The sequence below is a fragment of the Miniopterus schreibersii genome (genome assembly GCF_964146895.1).
Source record: "Miniopterus schreibersii genome assembly, chromosome: 1".
Classification (NCBI taxonomy): Eukaryota; Metazoa; Chordata; class Mammalia; order Chiroptera; family Miniopteridae; genus Miniopterus; species Miniopterus schreibersii.
This window is the reverse complement of record NC_138101.1, coordinates 124,711,192-124,728,010: the sequence shown is the minus strand read 5'-3', so window position 1 is coordinate 124,728,010 and position 16,819 is coordinate 124,711,192. Positions and strand designations below refer to the sequence as shown.

The 16,819-nt window shown below is 37.7% G+C and overlaps 1 protein-coding gene and 1 long non-coding RNA gene across 5 annotated transcripts in view; one reads left to right on the top strand and one right to left on the bottom strand.

The window, feature by feature from the left end:
- LOC308560886 overlaps positions 1-2,617 on the top strand; it is a 35,041-nt gene extending 32,424 nt beyond the window's left edge. The window contains exon 3 of the long non-coding RNA XR_013999400.1: positions 77-2,617. This is a non-coding gene — a long non-coding RNA (uncharacterized lncRNA). The remainder of the gene's footprint in view (positions 1-76) is intronic.
- A 1,737-nt stretch (positions 2,618-4,354) lies between these two features.
- The window catches only part of BAZ1A (bromodomain adjacent to zinc finger domain 1A), a 71,470-nt gene continuing 59,005 nt past the window's right edge, over positions 4,355-16,819 (bottom strand). For all 4 annotated transcript variants that reach the window (XM_081131241.1, XM_081131243.1, XM_081131244.1 and 1 more), the window contains 6 exons: positions 14,870-15,117; positions 14,551-14,777; positions 12,162-12,628; positions 10,545-10,687; positions 5,739-5,826; positions 4,355-5,335 (listed from right to left, as the gene is read on the bottom strand). In XM_081131241.1, the coding sequence (XP_080987367.1) occupies positions 5,139-5,335; positions 5,739-5,826; positions 10,545-10,687; positions 12,162-12,628; positions 14,551-14,777; positions 14,870-15,117 (1,370 nt within the window). In that variant the 3' untranslated portion in view covers positions 4,355-5,138. The remainder of the gene's footprint in view (positions 5,336-5,738; positions 5,827-10,544; positions 10,688-12,161; positions 12,629-14,550; positions 14,778-14,869; positions 15,118-16,819) is intronic.

Sequence of the window (16,819 nt, the reverse complement as noted above, 5' to 3'; positions counted from 1 at the left end):
CTGCTAGAGTCCCAGGCATTCCTCTTAAAGGGTCTGTGAACAGACTTTTTCACTGACTCTCTCCCTCTTATTTCAGCACAGGGCAGCAGCTTGAAAGGCACCAGGGACATATAGGGAGGAACTGAAGTGTCCAGTGTGAGCTGGAGGGGCAGCTTTCTCCCAGACAGAAGTGCTGGCAGAGGCCATTGTTTCTTTGCTAAGTCCTCCCCGCACAGAGCTGGCAGGCAGGTGCCATATCTGATACTCCATCAGATATGAAGTATCTGGCTAACACTGCTTCACCCTGGTGGTTCCGAGATCCTGCCCCACTCAACTTGTGGGCCCACCTAAGCCATTTCCAGCGGCTTTTCCATACAAATGACCATGCTGAGGACTTTTCTAAAATCTTTCAAAGGATCTCAAACCACAAACAAGCAGCATCTGGCCTCAGAGTGCCCTATGTCTCTTGCTAAATGGTCCTAGGCCCAGTACTAGCAGCAGCTGGCCTTGGCTCATAGCTTGGCCTCTCCCAGGCACCTCCAAACCCAGTACAAGTGCAGCCATCTGCAGATCGCTCTGTAGCTCATGCTGGGTAGCTCTGGGCAGGGCACAGGTGGCAGCTGACCTGGGCCTGCACAAGGTCCTAGAGCTAGAACACCAGGTAGACAGCTTCAGATCATGCCAGAGCACCACCCAACTACCTCCGTGAACAACACACTCAAGGGGAAGACTCACTGGGCACCAAATGAGTCCTGCTCAGTGGGATTGGCCCCTGCACAGCAGATCCTCTGCTGTAGAATCCTTGAACCCATTCAGCCTGGGGGTAAATCCTTCCAATTGACGTGCCAACAGCAATCAAGGCTCAACTACAACAGGCAGTTACATATAGCCCTCAAGGGGGTGGGTGTGTACCTGGAGTGCCCAGCTCGGGTGAATGTGGAAGCTGCTGCACCATTGGGCTCAACAGGACATAGACTACATAAGGCCACTCTACCAAGACTAATAGATATAGCAGCTCTACCTTATACATAGAAACAAACATAGGGAAGCTGTCAAAATGAAGAGACAAAGAAACGTCCCAAATGAAAGAACCGAAAACTCGGTTCTTAAGGAGATTCTGAGACAACTTCATGCATACCAACATTTGCATCATGGGGATGCCGAAAAGAGGAGAGAAGGAGCAAGAAGTTGAAAATCTATTTGAAAAAAATGACAGAAAACTTCCCTAACCTGGTGAAGGAAATAGACATACAAGTCCAGGAAATGCAGAGTCCCGAACAAGATGAACCCAAAGAGGCTCACACCAAGACACATAATAATTAAAATGCAAAAGGTTAAAGACAAAGAGAGGATCTTGAAAGCAGAAAGAGAAAAGCAGTTAGTTACCGCAAGGGAGTGCCCATAAGACTGTCAGCTGATTTTTCAACAGAAACTTTGCAGGCCAGAAAGGATTAGCACAAAATATTCTGAATGATGAAAAGCAGGGACCTATAACCAAGATTACTCTACCCAGCAAAGGAATCATTTAGAAAGACATATAAAGAGCTTTCCAGACAAGAAAAAGCTAAAGGAGTTCATCACCACCAAACCAAGAAATGTCAAAGGGTCTTCTTTAAGAAGAAAAAGTAAAAAATGTGAAAATGGCAATTACGTATCTACCAACATTACATGTGAATGGATTAAATGCTCCAATCAAAAGACATAGTGTGGCTGAATGGATAACAAAACAAAACCCTATATATGCTGACTACAAGAGACTCACTTCAGATAGAAAGATACACACAGACTGAAAGTAAAGAGATGGAAATAGATATTTCATGAAATGGAAACAAACAAGCAAAAAGCTGGTGTAGCAATACTTATTACACCAGACAAAAATAGACTTTGAAACAAAGGCTATAACAAGAGACAAAGAAGGACCCAGCAATTCCACTTCTGTGTATTTATCTGAAGACACCCAAAACACTACATCAAAAAGACACATGCATCCATATGTAATTGCAGTGTTATTTACAATAGCCAAGATATGGAAGTAACGTAAGTATCCATCAATAGATGAATGGATAAAGCAGCAGTGGTGCACAAAGGAATAGACAAAAGTAGGTTTACAGTTGTAATACAAATAAATAATACAATAATTAATAAGAATACAAGAATAAACTGTTTTGCATACTCACAACTGTAAATCTACTTTGTCCACCCCTGTATATACAATGAAATTTGACTCAGTCACAAAAAAGAATGAAATCTTGCTATCTGCAACAACATGGATGGATCTAGAGGGTATTATGCTGAGTGAAATAAGTCAGACAGAGGAAGACAAATGCAATATGATTTCACTTATATGTGGAATCTAAAAAACAAATAGAGTAGAAACAGACTCATAGATACAGAGAACATTTTGATGGTTGCCAGATGGGAGGGGTCCTGGGAGCAAATTGGTAGTTACAGATAGTCAAGGGGATGTAAACTACAGCACACAGAATATAGTCAATAATATTGTAATAACTATATATGGTGTCAGATGGGTACCAGATTTATCGGGGTGATCACTTTAAAAAAAAAAAATCTTTATTGATTTCATAGAGAGGAAAGGAGAGGGATAGAGAGATAGAAACATCAATGACGAGTCATTGATCAGCTGCCTCCTACATGCCCCCGACTGGGGATGGAGCCTGCAACCCAGGCATGTGCCCTGACCAGGAATCGAACCCCGATTGCCTGGATCCTGGGTCGATGCTCAACTGCTAAGCCACGCCTGGCAGGGTGGGGTGAGCACTTTTTAAGTTATATAAATGTCTAATCACTGTGTTGTATACCTGCAACTATTATAATATTGTATGTCAACTGTAATTAAAAGGAATTATTACAAAAACAAAAACATGTTTCTGCATATGCTTAAATAATAAGGATGCTAAAGCCAATATTAATTGGACCTGTAGCCATATATACATGGGAACTAAATTCAAAGTTTGGGAGACAGAAGCTTTTCCAGTACTCATGCAAACTTCAGTACATATTGTGAGCACATACATGGCTGAAGAGTATGAGGACAGAGATCTTCAGAAACTACAAATAAAAAAGGAAAAGAACCACGTGCTTACAATGAATATCAATGCAAAAAATATAATTATGACAAATACATGTCCATATGCCTTCTCCCATATACATTTTCCCATCTGTCCACCCTTTTACATTGTGCACAAAGATAAATCTGCAGATTTCTTATCCTCCAAGAGGTACCTTAGTGTGATGAAAGATGAAACTTTGACAGCTTAGTGTCCTTTACTCTGATGTTGGACAAGTACTTAAAAAAAAAGCCTGAGTCTAAACCTCATTTGAGAAATAGAGTAACAACAGCAACAAAAACCCTCACAGAATTGCCTTAACATAAAAAGCATTTACCGCAGTTATTAAGTACAAAGGATATAAACTTTTCTGTTAATGGGCTACATAGTTTTTAGGTACAAAGGATATAAACTTCTCTATTAATCATGTTGGCATATAACAGGATGTGTTAATTTCTTTCCCTCTGGCACTTTCTTGCAATTACAAACCAGTGCTTTTAGAAATATAATCTGAACATAGAGACTGATCTCAGTAAGGGGTACCCAGATGAGTGAAATGTCTCCTTCACTATCTTAGACTTTAGTTTTTCCAGTTTTTAGTTTTTGTTCTACCTATTCCATTATATAATCCTTTCTCCTTGAAGAGAAACAAAAGCAAATAGAAGCTGAATAATGCTGACTGCTTTCTTGGTGATGTCAACATGACATTCTCAGCCACTATCATATATCCTTGTGTGTTAACCTGTTGCTGTATTAAATCTCAATTACTGCAGACATGTACTGGAGGAGTAAATGATTTTTGTGTATGAGACAATCTGGCTGGGCAGATTAAATCAGTAAATAGTTGGTCAGAAATGGTTCCTTCTTAGTGTTTATTATAGGGAAGAAAAACAAATATAAAAGTTACTTGTTATTAACAACAAATAAAGAATATTAAGTAATAAGATAATTTACTTTAATATAATTATGTTCTAGAATTCCCTCCTGAATATTTAAATGCTAAGTGAAACTTTCTACGAAACTTGGTTATTGGCATATGAAATGATTACAAATTTACCGAATTTATATATATGAACACACTCATGAAAAGAATCCAGAGACTTTGATAATCTCAAAGTATCTGAGAAAGAAATGAAAGTAAAGAGGGGTAACTTCCCAAATAAATGAGCCTAGTTAAAAGATGATGTAACAGCATGCTCAGGATTTTAAATGATTGAGGTACAATAAAACATTGGTTTGTATGGTCTGTATGTATCATGTATAGAAGTCCAATTCTGATTTGTAAAAATTCCAGAAATTCAGAATACTTGAAAAAATGTATCACTTTATTTGTACACTTAAAAAAAGTTGTACATAGAAACTTATAACACAGTTCTGTAAAACTGGAAGAACTGTCAGTAAAAAGGAAGGATGTTACCTTTTATTGAATGATCATTAAGGAAGAGAAATAAAACAAAAACAATAAAATGTTTAAAAAATTAAAGAACATTTTCCAGGTACAAATTTTATAAATACAAAACAAATTCACAAATTACTTTGAATTCTAAATAAATATCTAGTTAATAAACTCAGACTTAATACCTCCAGCCAGCACTGGTACAGCACTTCAAGGATATAAAATTGGATTCATTCATGTGTAGTGTTGAAAGAATGTGCTCATTAAAATTTCTTAGACATATACACTTTTCCTGTGCTGTAACAGAAGATTTATCTGTGTAGATAAATCTCCCTTAACACCACATGTCTAAGAAAAGTCATTAATGACAAAATAAATCATAGGTGAAAAAATATTTTCCAAGATATTGGGACACATGAATGATCTCAAAATGTACAAAATCTCTGTAAACCAGTACTGTATCCAATACATCTATCAAACTTATTAGATACTGAACAAAACTGTAGCAAAGGAAATCTTTCCTACATTCTCCTGAGTGCTTAATATTAAAATTGAGAATATAGTGCAGGCCACACTTCAAAGTGGTCAATCAGTTGCTATTGCTTTATACATATATGTCTGCCTTAGAGCATGATTTAATGTTCCATTTCACGAATAATTTGTTTTCCTCAAATATATCCTTTAGAAGGACAAAATTAGATTCGTGACTTTTTTGCAGCTGGTGGCGTGCTAACTTGATCCACATTCCCAGGTGTGACGTGAAGTCCAAGTTTTTGAGCCTGAATATGGAAAAATGCTTGAAGCCTCGTTCCAGCTTTTGCTTCACTTGTGTTACGAGGGTTGTACTCAAAGCAGTTCGAAAACATTAACTCAACATCATCAATAAACTCAGCTGGAAAGGAAAAACCAAATGAGATTAGAATGAAAGCATATAACATAAATAAAAATTTTATTTGTATCATATCTAGAAATGTCATTAAGAAACAGATGCCCACTTTTTTCCTTAGAAATTGAAGACTGAAACAAGATAGCAGAACTGAAGCTTAAAACTGTTAAACTACAAATTAAAACTGTTTTATTAAAATTATGCTATTAGCATAAGGTCAGAGTCTACAAAATATCTTTAATTTATTTAATCCCCATCCACCTTTCATCCCCATATACATGGATAAGCATTTGAGAGACCTCTTGGGATGCCATCTACACAATTACATTAATATGTATCATATAAGTAAAAAGAAAAATAGCCTCTATCTCTTTAAACAAAAATATAGAGAAAAATATAAATTACTTACATGCTAATTTATATTCACATTTGTTCACCTTTTCACGAATTATATTTAAGGCAATGGGCTTTTTGATGATGTCATAATAGTCTGGGACCTGTAAAATAACTCAAATATAATCTCTCCTATATAAAATTTATCAGAGATAAGTGGTCAAATACATGAAGGTTTTGCACTGAAAAGCAACTGTGTATTAACCTCTGAATTCTATTATTTCATTAAAGCCATATAAGACATTTCAGTCATTAAATGCTGTAGAAGACCATTTGATACTATAAAAGTGTTAATTTATTGTGAAAATAAAAAGATTATGGTTTTGTGTGCTTTGTCTCTATAGGTACATATATAAAGCTATAAAAATTTTTTAAAATGAGTATTACTGCATTTGTAATAAAGAAAAAAATGCAACAAAAATTAATTCAGCACAAGAACTACTCAGGAAAAATGAGTTAAGAGTCAATTTGAGAAGATGGCAGCATAGGTAAATGCAGTACTTGCTGCCTCCCACAACCACATCAAAATTACAACTAAAATACAGAACCACCTGAAATCTAGCTGAACAGAAGTCCTACAACTAGGGAATTAAAGAAGAAGTACATGGAAACTGGTAGGAGGGGTGGAGATGTGGGGTGGAATCACAGAACCAGGTGGTCCCACACCCACGTACAGAGGTTTAAAATTGGGAGGGATATCTTGGCTGTGGTTTCCGTGAGAAGTGAGGAGTCTCAGCCCTGGGTTCCAATGGCAGAAAGACAAGTCCCCAAACTTCTGGCTGTAAAAACCAGTAGGGATTGTGACTGAGTGACATGGAGGCTGTTGGGAGTCCCAGGCAGTTCCTCTTAAAGGGCCCATGCATGGACTTACTCGGATTCACTCCCTCTGAGCTCCAGCACTGGGGCAGCAGCTTGAAAGGAACCTGGGACATTCAGGTAGGGAACTAACTTGCCTGGAATCAGGGCATGAGCTGGAAGGGCAGCTTTCTCCAGACATAAGTGCTGGCAGAGGCCATTGTTCCTTTGCTGAGCCCTCCCTGCCACAGAGCTGACTGGCAGGTGCCATATCTGAATCTCCATCAACCTGGCTCACACTTTTGCCCCACCTTGGTGACTGATTACCTGAGACACTGCCCCCTCCCTACTTGCAGGCTCATCAAGCTATTTCCAGTGGCTTTTGCATACAACTGGCCTCTCTTCGTGCTTCGGACTTTTCTAAAATCTTAAACAAGCAGTAGCTGGCCTCAGCATGCCCCATACCTCTCAATAAGTGGCCCCAGGCCTAGCACTAGTGGCAGCCTGCACTGGTTCAAAGCTTGACCTCTCCTGGGCACCTCCAAGCCACCGCAAAATAAGCAGCCATCTGCAGATTGCTCTGTAGCTCATGCTGGGTGGCCCCAGGCAGGGCGCAGGCAGTGGCTGACTTTGTATCTCCAGGGAGGCTCCAGAGCCAATGCACCTGATGGTCAGCTTCGACCATGCAGCAGAACCCTACCTCCTTCATGAGTGACACACTCAAGGGGCGGGCTTGGTGAGCACCAAAACCCCACTGAAGCAAGTCCTGCTCCACAGGGGTGTCTACAGCACAGCAGCTCTTCCACTGTAGTTGCAGCTGATCCTTGCAACTGACTGGACTGGGAGTCAATTCCTCCCAGTGACACCAACATCAATCAAGGCTCAAGTACAACAGGACAGTGCACACAGCACACAGGGGAGCACCTATATTTCCCAGTTCAGGTGACTGGGGAGGCTCAGCCACTGGGCCCTACAGGCCACCTGCTACACAAGGTGACTATCAAGTCTGGGAGACATAGCAGATCTACCTGATACATAGAAACAAACACAGCGAAGCCGCCAAAATGTGGAGACAAAGAAACATGTCACAAATGAAAGAACTGGAGAAATCTCCAGAATAAGATCTAAATGAAATGGAAGCAAGAAAGCTACCAGATAGAGAGTTCAAAACAGTGGTTATAAGGATGCTCAAGAAACTTACTTAGAACTTTAAGAAACTTAGTGAGAACATCAACAACATAAAAAAGGACCAGTCAGAAATGAAGGATACACTAACTGAAATAAAGAGTAATTTACAGGGGATCAACAGTAGAGTAGAGGACACTGAGAATCAAATCAAGAATTTGGAATAGCCCTAGCCAGTTTGGCTCAGTGGTTAGAGCATTGGCCCATGGACTGAAGGGTCCTAGATTTGATTCTGCCTAAGGGCATATACCACGGTTGCAGCCTTGATCCCTGGCCCCAGTTGGGGCGGGTGCAGGAGGCCACCAATAGATGTGTCTCACATCAGTGTTGCTCTCTCTCTGAAAAGCAACAGAAAAAATACCCTCAGGTGAAGATTAAAAAGAAAAAAAAGAATTTGGAATATAAGGAAGCAGAAAACACCCAATCAGAACAGCAAAAAGAAAAAGAATCCAAAAATATGAAGATAGTATAAAGAGCCTCTTGGACATCAAGCATACCAACATTCGCATCATGGGGATGCTGGAAGGAGAAGAGAGGGAGCAAGAAGTTGAAAACATATTAAAAAAAAAAAAAAATGACAAAAACTTCCCTTACCTGGTTAAAGAAATAGACATTCAAGTCCAGGAAGCACGGAGAGTCCCAAACAAGATGAACCCAAAGAGGTCCACACCAAGACACATCATAATTAAAATGCCAAAGGTTAAAGACAAAGAGAGAATCTTAAAAGCAGCAAGAGAAAAAAAAAGCAGTTACCTAACAAGGGAGTGCCCATATGACTGTCAGCTGATTTCTCAACAGCAACTTTGCAGGCCAGAAAGGAGTGGCAAGAACTGTTCAAAGTGAATGAAAAGCAAGAACCTACAACCAAGATTACTCTACCAAGCAAAGCTATAATTTAGAACTGAAGGTCAGATAAAGAGCTTCCAGGACAAAAAAAGCTAACAGAGTTCATCACCACCAAACCAGTATTACATGCAGTGTTAAAGGGTGTTCTTTAAGTAGGAAAGAAAAAGATAAAAAATATGAACAAAAAAATGGCAATAAATACATATTCATCAACAATGGAATCTAAAAGTCAAAATAAACGAACAAGCAGAACTGAAACAGACTCATAAGAACTCATAAGATACAGAGAACATTTTGACGGTGGCGAAATGGGAGGGGTGATTGGATGGGTGAAAAGGGTGAAGGGATTTAGAAGTACAAATTAGTCACAGCCCAGAGACACAGACACTACACAGGTAAAGGCTGGGGATGGGATAAGAGATGGGTGGAGGGGGGCAATGTAATGGGGGATACTTGTTATACTCTTAACAATGAAATAAATTAAAATATGTAAGTAAATAAAAAATAAAAACCCTTTTGTTACACTAAAAAAAAAAAAAAATTCAAATTGAGCCCTGGCTGTTGTGGCTCAGTTGGTTGGGCATTGTCCCATGCACCAAAAGGTTGCTGGTTCAATTTCTGGTCAGGGTTGTGCAAGAGGCAGCCAATAGATTTTTCTAACATCAATGTTTCTCTCTCCCCTCTTCCTTCCTCTCTCTCTAAAAATCAATAATAAAAATAAATCTTAAAAAATAAAGAACCGAGTGAAATTGAGATTTAATTTTTATTAGATGCTATTCATTGTTACTTAATCCTTTATATTCTTGCTTTAGAAATCTCAAAGTAGAATTCTGATGTCACTTTTTCATTCAGAAACCATTACCTAACACTGAGTAGTGAGACTCTTTATATGCTAGTTGTGTCCAGCTAGCTAGTCTGCTCCAATCAAACTACCCATCATTCCTCATATTCTCATTTCTGGCTCTTTACCTTACTGTCCCCTCTTCCTGAAATTCCCTTATTCCAGTTCTTACTGTTGAAATTCCATCTTACTTCAATGACCAGACTAAATAGTTCTTCAAATAGTCCTGCTATTCCCTCCCTCTGAAATGCTCAAATCAATCTCCCTTTCTTCTCTATTTCTGAAAGACCATTACATAACCTCTATTATAGACCATAACACGGTTCTATCTCTGCTATAGCATATCACATCTGCCATAATATATACACATATGTATATTGAAAACAATCCACATATAAGTGGACCCGCGCAGTTCAAACCTGCACTGTTCAAGGGTCTGATGTATAAACAACTAGAGCACCATCTCTAATCCTTTAGTTAGGTTAGGCTAATTCTGTTATTTAAGAGTACCTATTTTTTAAATCAATGTTTCTCAAACTGTGGTCTTTGGACCAGCACCATCAGCATCATCAGGGGATTTGTCTTTAATGCAAATGGTTGGGCATTATCCCAGATCTAGTGAATCAAGAACTCTGGAGTGGGGCCCAATAATCTGTATATTAACAAGCCCTCCAGGTGATTCTGGTGTATGCTGAAGTTTGAGAACCACTGTCTTATATAATTGAAATACCAATAATGGTAGTTGAATTAACTCTATTCATATCCATTACCTTGAATAAAAACATTGAGGTTATTTCAACACACTGTCATCGTTTATAAGAATCGGTCAACTGGCTCTGACTGGATAGCTCAGTTGGTTAGAGCGTTGTTCCAATACACCCAGGTTGAGGGCTTGATCCCCAGTCAGGGCACATACAAAAATCAACCAATGAATGCATAAATAAGTACAAAAACAAATCGATGTTTCTCTCTCCCTCCCTTACCCTCTGTCTCTAAAAATGAATAAATAAAAATTAAAAATTAGAGGCCAACTTTTCAAGTGTTTAAAAAAAGAGTGCATAGTGATTAACAAACGTTTGGACTATCTCAAAACTGCCATGTAAACTAAATCAAATAATGTACAGGAATACATTTTATAAAGTCTAGAAATATTACCTGGATTTTAGAAACAAGTTTCAAAAAAGGCCAGCTGTCATCATGCCGCACCAGTTCTACAACAAGTTGTTCGAAAGCAGACAATTCATGAACTCCTCCCTGTCGGCCTGAACTTCTTCGACTCAGTGTCACAGGAGATGATTCTAAATAAATAAATTAATTTTAGTAGATGACAAAGCAAAACATTTGATCATTACAAGCTAAACAGGGCATATAAATACAAACTAAATTCAAACAAAATTGACACTATACACTGAGAAGTTAAATTAATTTACATTTTGAGATATGAAAATCTGGACCAAACATTCATTATTTCCTTTTTGATCTTAAAAATTTCCAATCGCATTAAACATTCATTGGGAATAGATTGTAAAATGAGTGTAATACAAAAGAAAATTCTAGAACACAAAGTTTGTGAATTTTTTACTCTTTTATTAAAAATATGTTTTCAACTATGGTAAAATAACAGTTAGCAATTCTCCAATATTTCCTGAAAAACATCAATAGAAAAGTTATTTCTTCAGATCTAGAAACTAGGCCTCTTTAAATCTTAATTTTATGAGAATTTTCTTAAAGCCAGATGCTTTCTCATAAAATCTAATGTATATAATGAAATCTAAGGGTATGAAGTAGTAGGAAAGGGTAGTAGTATAGTCCACATAAGAATTCAGGTGTTTAAATTCTCTATTTAAATGCAAATCCACATATTTCCCCCTTTATTTGTCCTTAGAAACAGGTTAGCAATTTCTCAAATCAATTAATAACAACAAAAGTTTTTTTCAGCAGTGTTTTTGAATAAAAGTAGTTTAGGTATACTAGATTGAAGTTCAGATTCAGGGAAAAGCAAAACAGATAAAGGGATAAAAAAAGATAAATTAGATTCTGGTGCAAAGTCCCTCCCAAACTCGACAACATGGTGACTAAATATATCCTATTCTTTCATCAATAAATTCTTTACTCCTGTCTTTGTTTGAATAATGCAATACAATCTATCTAGAATTCTTTAAAGAATAATGCATTTTTTTATGTTTCACTTCATTTTTTGGAAATAAAGTTTTATTACTACTGACATTAAAAAAAAAAGATAGGATTAAAGAGATAAATGGATAAAGAGATTATTATATGGACAAAAATTACTATAAACAATTATCAGAACTAGATAGATTGTGATCACTCGCTAACAATATTACTGCCCCCAACTCTCTACTGCCTCAAGTGCGGTATATCAGATGGGAACCTGAACAAATAACCTAATGCAGCTTGTCTAGAATGATAATAAGTATGTGTGTTTTAAGGGGGAAAAGGTAGAAGAGGATGAAACGTGTTATAATGTGGTATACTGAGATTGTTCAAGTACTGGCAAATCTCTCCATTAAAAACAGAATTTCTCACAACTACCCAGCTATACTAGTAGAAATACTAGTAATACAGTTTATCTTTATTCCCCAAATAGCTGCCCTTCAATGAATATTATGCTTCAGGTCAGGTTGCTCCCTAAAAACTTTGTATAACTTAGTTACAGCTGTTAAAAAATGGTCCAAAGTATTCGAACATTTAATCTTTCCAAATTATTCAGTTTTCTTAGGTAAGGATAGTTTAAATCAGGCTTTTTCATACCTGCAGACTGTCTTTTCCTGCCTCTTCTCTTGGATTCACTATCTTGGAGAGAAAGTTTTGAAGCAACATTTAGAGATCTTGACTGCTCACTTGACTTTGTGGCAATGACTCTGAAGTTAGGCAAGTTGGGACTATTTTCAGATGTATTATTAGCACTTTTCCTGCCTCTGCGTTTTCTACGAGGACTAAGTAGTTCCACAAATACATCTGCTTGCAGTGGGACATGACTCTGGCGAGTAGAACGACTGGCAATTCTTAAAGATTTAGTTTCTGTAGGAGGAGCAGATTTTATCTTTCTTAGGCTTCTACCAGTAGTTTTAGAAGAAACAGTTGTTTTGGGTGTACTCTGCTGACTCCTTGAAGTATATCTTCTAGAATCTTGTTGTTGGCCACGACTTGTAAAAGAGTTAAGTCTTCCTCTTGTTTTAATTGGCAATCGAACTTGTGGTCTTCCTCTTCTTGGTGGGCTATAGATATTGTTAGAAAACACAATTATTGTACAGAGCAATGATGAATATACAATTACTTCTATTCTCCTTGTTCTAGTGTTCAGCCAGTAAGTTATACATATTACTTTTCTATATTAATGAGACTTATCCTATGCTCAATTCTTTAAATTTGGAGCTAACAAATTTTTTTTTGAAATCTAAAATGTGTTTTCATATATTTGTAATGCAAAGAGAATATTATTTTCTTAGTAACTCCAGGACATTGTCATGAAAATCAAATCCTAAATTGTGATAAACTACAATAAAATCTACAGAACAAGTAAATATACTTAATCATGCTGAAGAATTTAAAGAGTGACTAATCTTAAAATGCAAATCTTTTGTCTCCTTATTATCACTTTTCATTACCATTGATACTGAGTGAACCTACAGTTCCCGCCAATAGCTGCCATTAAAGTAGGCCTTAAACCTGTCATTCCTGAACACCAAGCCAAGAATCTCTTTGCCATCTTCTGAGTCTACTGGAAAATACAAAACTAGATTCAGTGCTTTTAAGTTGTAGACAAAGATGAAATAACTCCATTAAACCTCCATTTATCCATCTCCCCATATGCCTGGACTTCCAGTTTACCTAAAATATTTCCAAGAATTTTCTGAACTCTTTATCATCTTTATGCTTAACACTATATTGCCCGTATAAGCTACAGGGAATGTGGCTCCTGCTAGTTGGAGCTATTTAAAAAACAACTTGTGCCCTGGCCAGTGTGGCTCAGTTGGGTGGAGCGTCATCCCGTACACCAATAGGTGGCAGGTTCGATTCCGGGTCAGGGCACATGCCCAGACTGCAGGTTCAGTCCCCTATAGGGGTGCGTGTGGGAGGCAACCAATAGATATTTTTCTCTCACAAGGATGTTTCTTTCTCTCCCTTCCTCTCTCTAAAAAAAATCAATAAAATCTTAAAACAAAACAAACAGCAGCAGCAGCAACAACTTATTTAAAACAGATGGAGTAGTTCTCTCTACTTAATCTCCTCAGGCTGTGGACTTTGTGTGCTTTGCTGGTTCTATGTTGCCCTGGCTTCACACTCACTTTCCTGATTCCACGTGAATGAGGTTCAAGTGTTAAAAGGGGGGAAGATTTTAGGGACAAATGAGAGACTGCTCCATGAGCTGGCAGAGTAGGAAGAACCAGGCCCTACACCCACAGGTTAGGCCTGGGCGACATAATTTCCTAAGTGGCAGAACACTTAATATGGCAATATAGAAGTTGTTGCTGATGTGGTAGGAGTATAATATAACGTGCTTGTGGCATCTCTCTCTCTCACTCTCTCTGTAGACTGCTGAGATCAACCAAATTGGGTACAAATTTGAAAAAGTAACAGAAGCATTGGGAAGCTGCATCCATCTTTATCTTACAAATATCCTCCGGGCTGTTTATTTGCTGCTTTAGGCATAAAATCAACCTTGATGTGGGCCTGACTGGTATTCCTGTCCAAACTTGAACTCGTATTTGATTTTATGATCTGGTGAAGCCCATGAAGCTACTATATTCCCTTGGGAAAAATTCAAATGTTTACAATACATAAAGCAAGGGTAACTTCAAGTTACTATATTACATACTAGTTTTAAAAAAATGATGGCCCGGCCGGGCGTGGCTCAGCTGTTGCGCGTCGACCTAGGATCCAGGAGATCGGGGTTCGATTCCCAGTCAGGGCACATGCCCAGGTTGGGGACTAGGCAGCCGATCAATGACTCTCTCATCATTGATGTTTCTATCTCTCTCTCTCCCCCTCCTTTCCTCTCTCTGAAATCAATAAAGACATGTTTAAAAAATAAATAAAAAAATGATGGACCCCAACCACTCCATTTGTATTTGAGTAGTCAAGAGACTGCCTAGTTAAGACTCATGGAGCCCTCATTTTATTGCATATTAGAACTTACCTGATTTCTTCCTCTTCTTGGGAGTCATCTTCATCTTGTTCTATTTCATATTCTTCCTCCTCACTTTGATCGTCTTCATCGTCACCATCAACTTCATCATCCTCACCTTCCATACTGTCTTCCATCTCTTCATCACTTTCCAAGGATGGTCTTTGTCTAGAGGAGAGTCTTCTAGAACGTTGCTTTGGCCGACACTCTGGACAAAACCAATCTCCTTCAGGCACAGTCTGACAGATCACATAAATGTTCATTAATCACCCGTCATTCAAAATCTCAATGTCACAATTCTAATTTGCAAATTAGAAAAAGAAAAAAATACCTTGAGCTTTGGTCGAACACAGTAGGTATGATGACCCCGATCACAGCCATCACAAAGGACCATGTTTTCAGCATCACCTTTCTTTCGGCAGATCTTACAACGAGCATTCAGTATAGATTTAGACCATATCACGCTACGATCCAAGGTGGAGAGGTGAAGAAAGACTTGGGATAGACTAGCAGAAGAAAGAAGAGACTCTCTCCAACGGTCCAGGACTGTTTTATAAGAACGCCCACTGTCACTGGCATCTTAAATCAAAAGGGAAAGTGATTAAAGTTTCTAGGCAAACCTTAGACATATCCTAGAACTATTTTTTTGGTAGTTTAAACAGAATGTTACAGTTCTTCTCTTGTAATACTTAACAAAAATACCACGTTGATATTAAAAACAAAACCCCATGTTAAAGAAAATATTTGCCGAACCACATCTTGTTTACATTAAATGCATACATCAAATGCTTGGGGATTTCAATCGTTAAAAAAATAACTTAGGCAATGTGTTCTCAATCTAACCTTTGTAATAAATCTTGGTCTAATTTAGAAAACTGGCTAAATATGGTTACAACTCAGCTACTATTCATTTGAATCAAGGGTGTTACTTCCTCATTTTCAGATAAAAGACTGCTCTCAGTTAAATATCAATCATATACGAAGTTTCTTTTGAGGTTGATAAAAACGTTCTGAAAATAGATAATGGATGGCTGTATAACTGTGAATATACTAAAAAAACCACTGAATTATATACTTTAAAAGGATGAATTTTATATATGTAAATTATATCTCAATATGGCTGTTATTAAAAAAATACCAATTATGTACAAATGCCAACTATAATCTAAGAAAATATTATTTTAAAAGTGAGGTAAATAAAAAAAATGTTAATACCTCCCTAAATGAACTTTCAGCACCAATATTTATATAGAAACATTTGAAACCTTCTGTCATTAACATCATCCCTTTGTCTTCTGGGCTAAAACATTTATCAAGTCATTTGATGGCATTAATCTAGCTAGTCTATCATTTTGCAATGGTATGTGATTTCCATCTTTAATTTTCTATTGCTACCACCTTAGTTTTCTTTTCCTAAAACATTATACTTAATTATGAAGGGCCTACCACATCATGTCAAAATTTGCAAGGTATTTAAGACTCCATACATAGCTTCGTGCTGTCACGCCGTATTTCATATTATTATCCTCAAATAAAACCTCTTGGGGAGGAGCATAATGGTTGAGAACATGCGGGCTCCAGAGCCAGTCTGCCTTCAGGTGAGTACTAGCTCCCCTGTGTGAGCTTGGGCAACTTACTTAACCCCTCTGTCTCAGGTTCTTTAACAGTAATACGTGGATAGTATCTACATGTGAGGGCTGTTGGGAAGATTAAATGAAATAATACACATATGACATGTAAAGTGACTGTCATAGTGTAAATGCTATTATTATTCCTGCACTACATTGTTCCTTCTATGTGTAGCACTTTAGAAGATATGAAACAAATCTATTCTATGGTCCCTACCTTTAAGAAATTTTTAATATAGTTGGAGGGTGAAGATATATATAATGAGTTCAAGTCATAAAAAAGACCTGCCAAATACTAGTAGGTCTTGAGCTCCCATATGACTCTGGGGCAGGGTGAGAGAGACAGGACGTGAAGTCTAGGGCCCATCCAATGTGGTAAATCCCCTCTGAAAAGCTGGGACTCCAAAAGATTATACCTTTAATGTGGAAAGGGTAGCACAGAGAAAGAGATAGCAAGGAAATCTGCTCATCTGGACCTTAGTGTTGGGTAGAAAGGGGAAATAAAGACACCCTAAGAATATGTAACTATAAGCAGAGCCTTGAGCAGTTTAAAACCCGAAAAACTACAAGCTAAGATTTTACAGTGGTCCAGGGTTGGTAGTGATCTCAGGTGAATGGCAGAAACAAGTACAAATCTTTGCAAATTCTCCCTG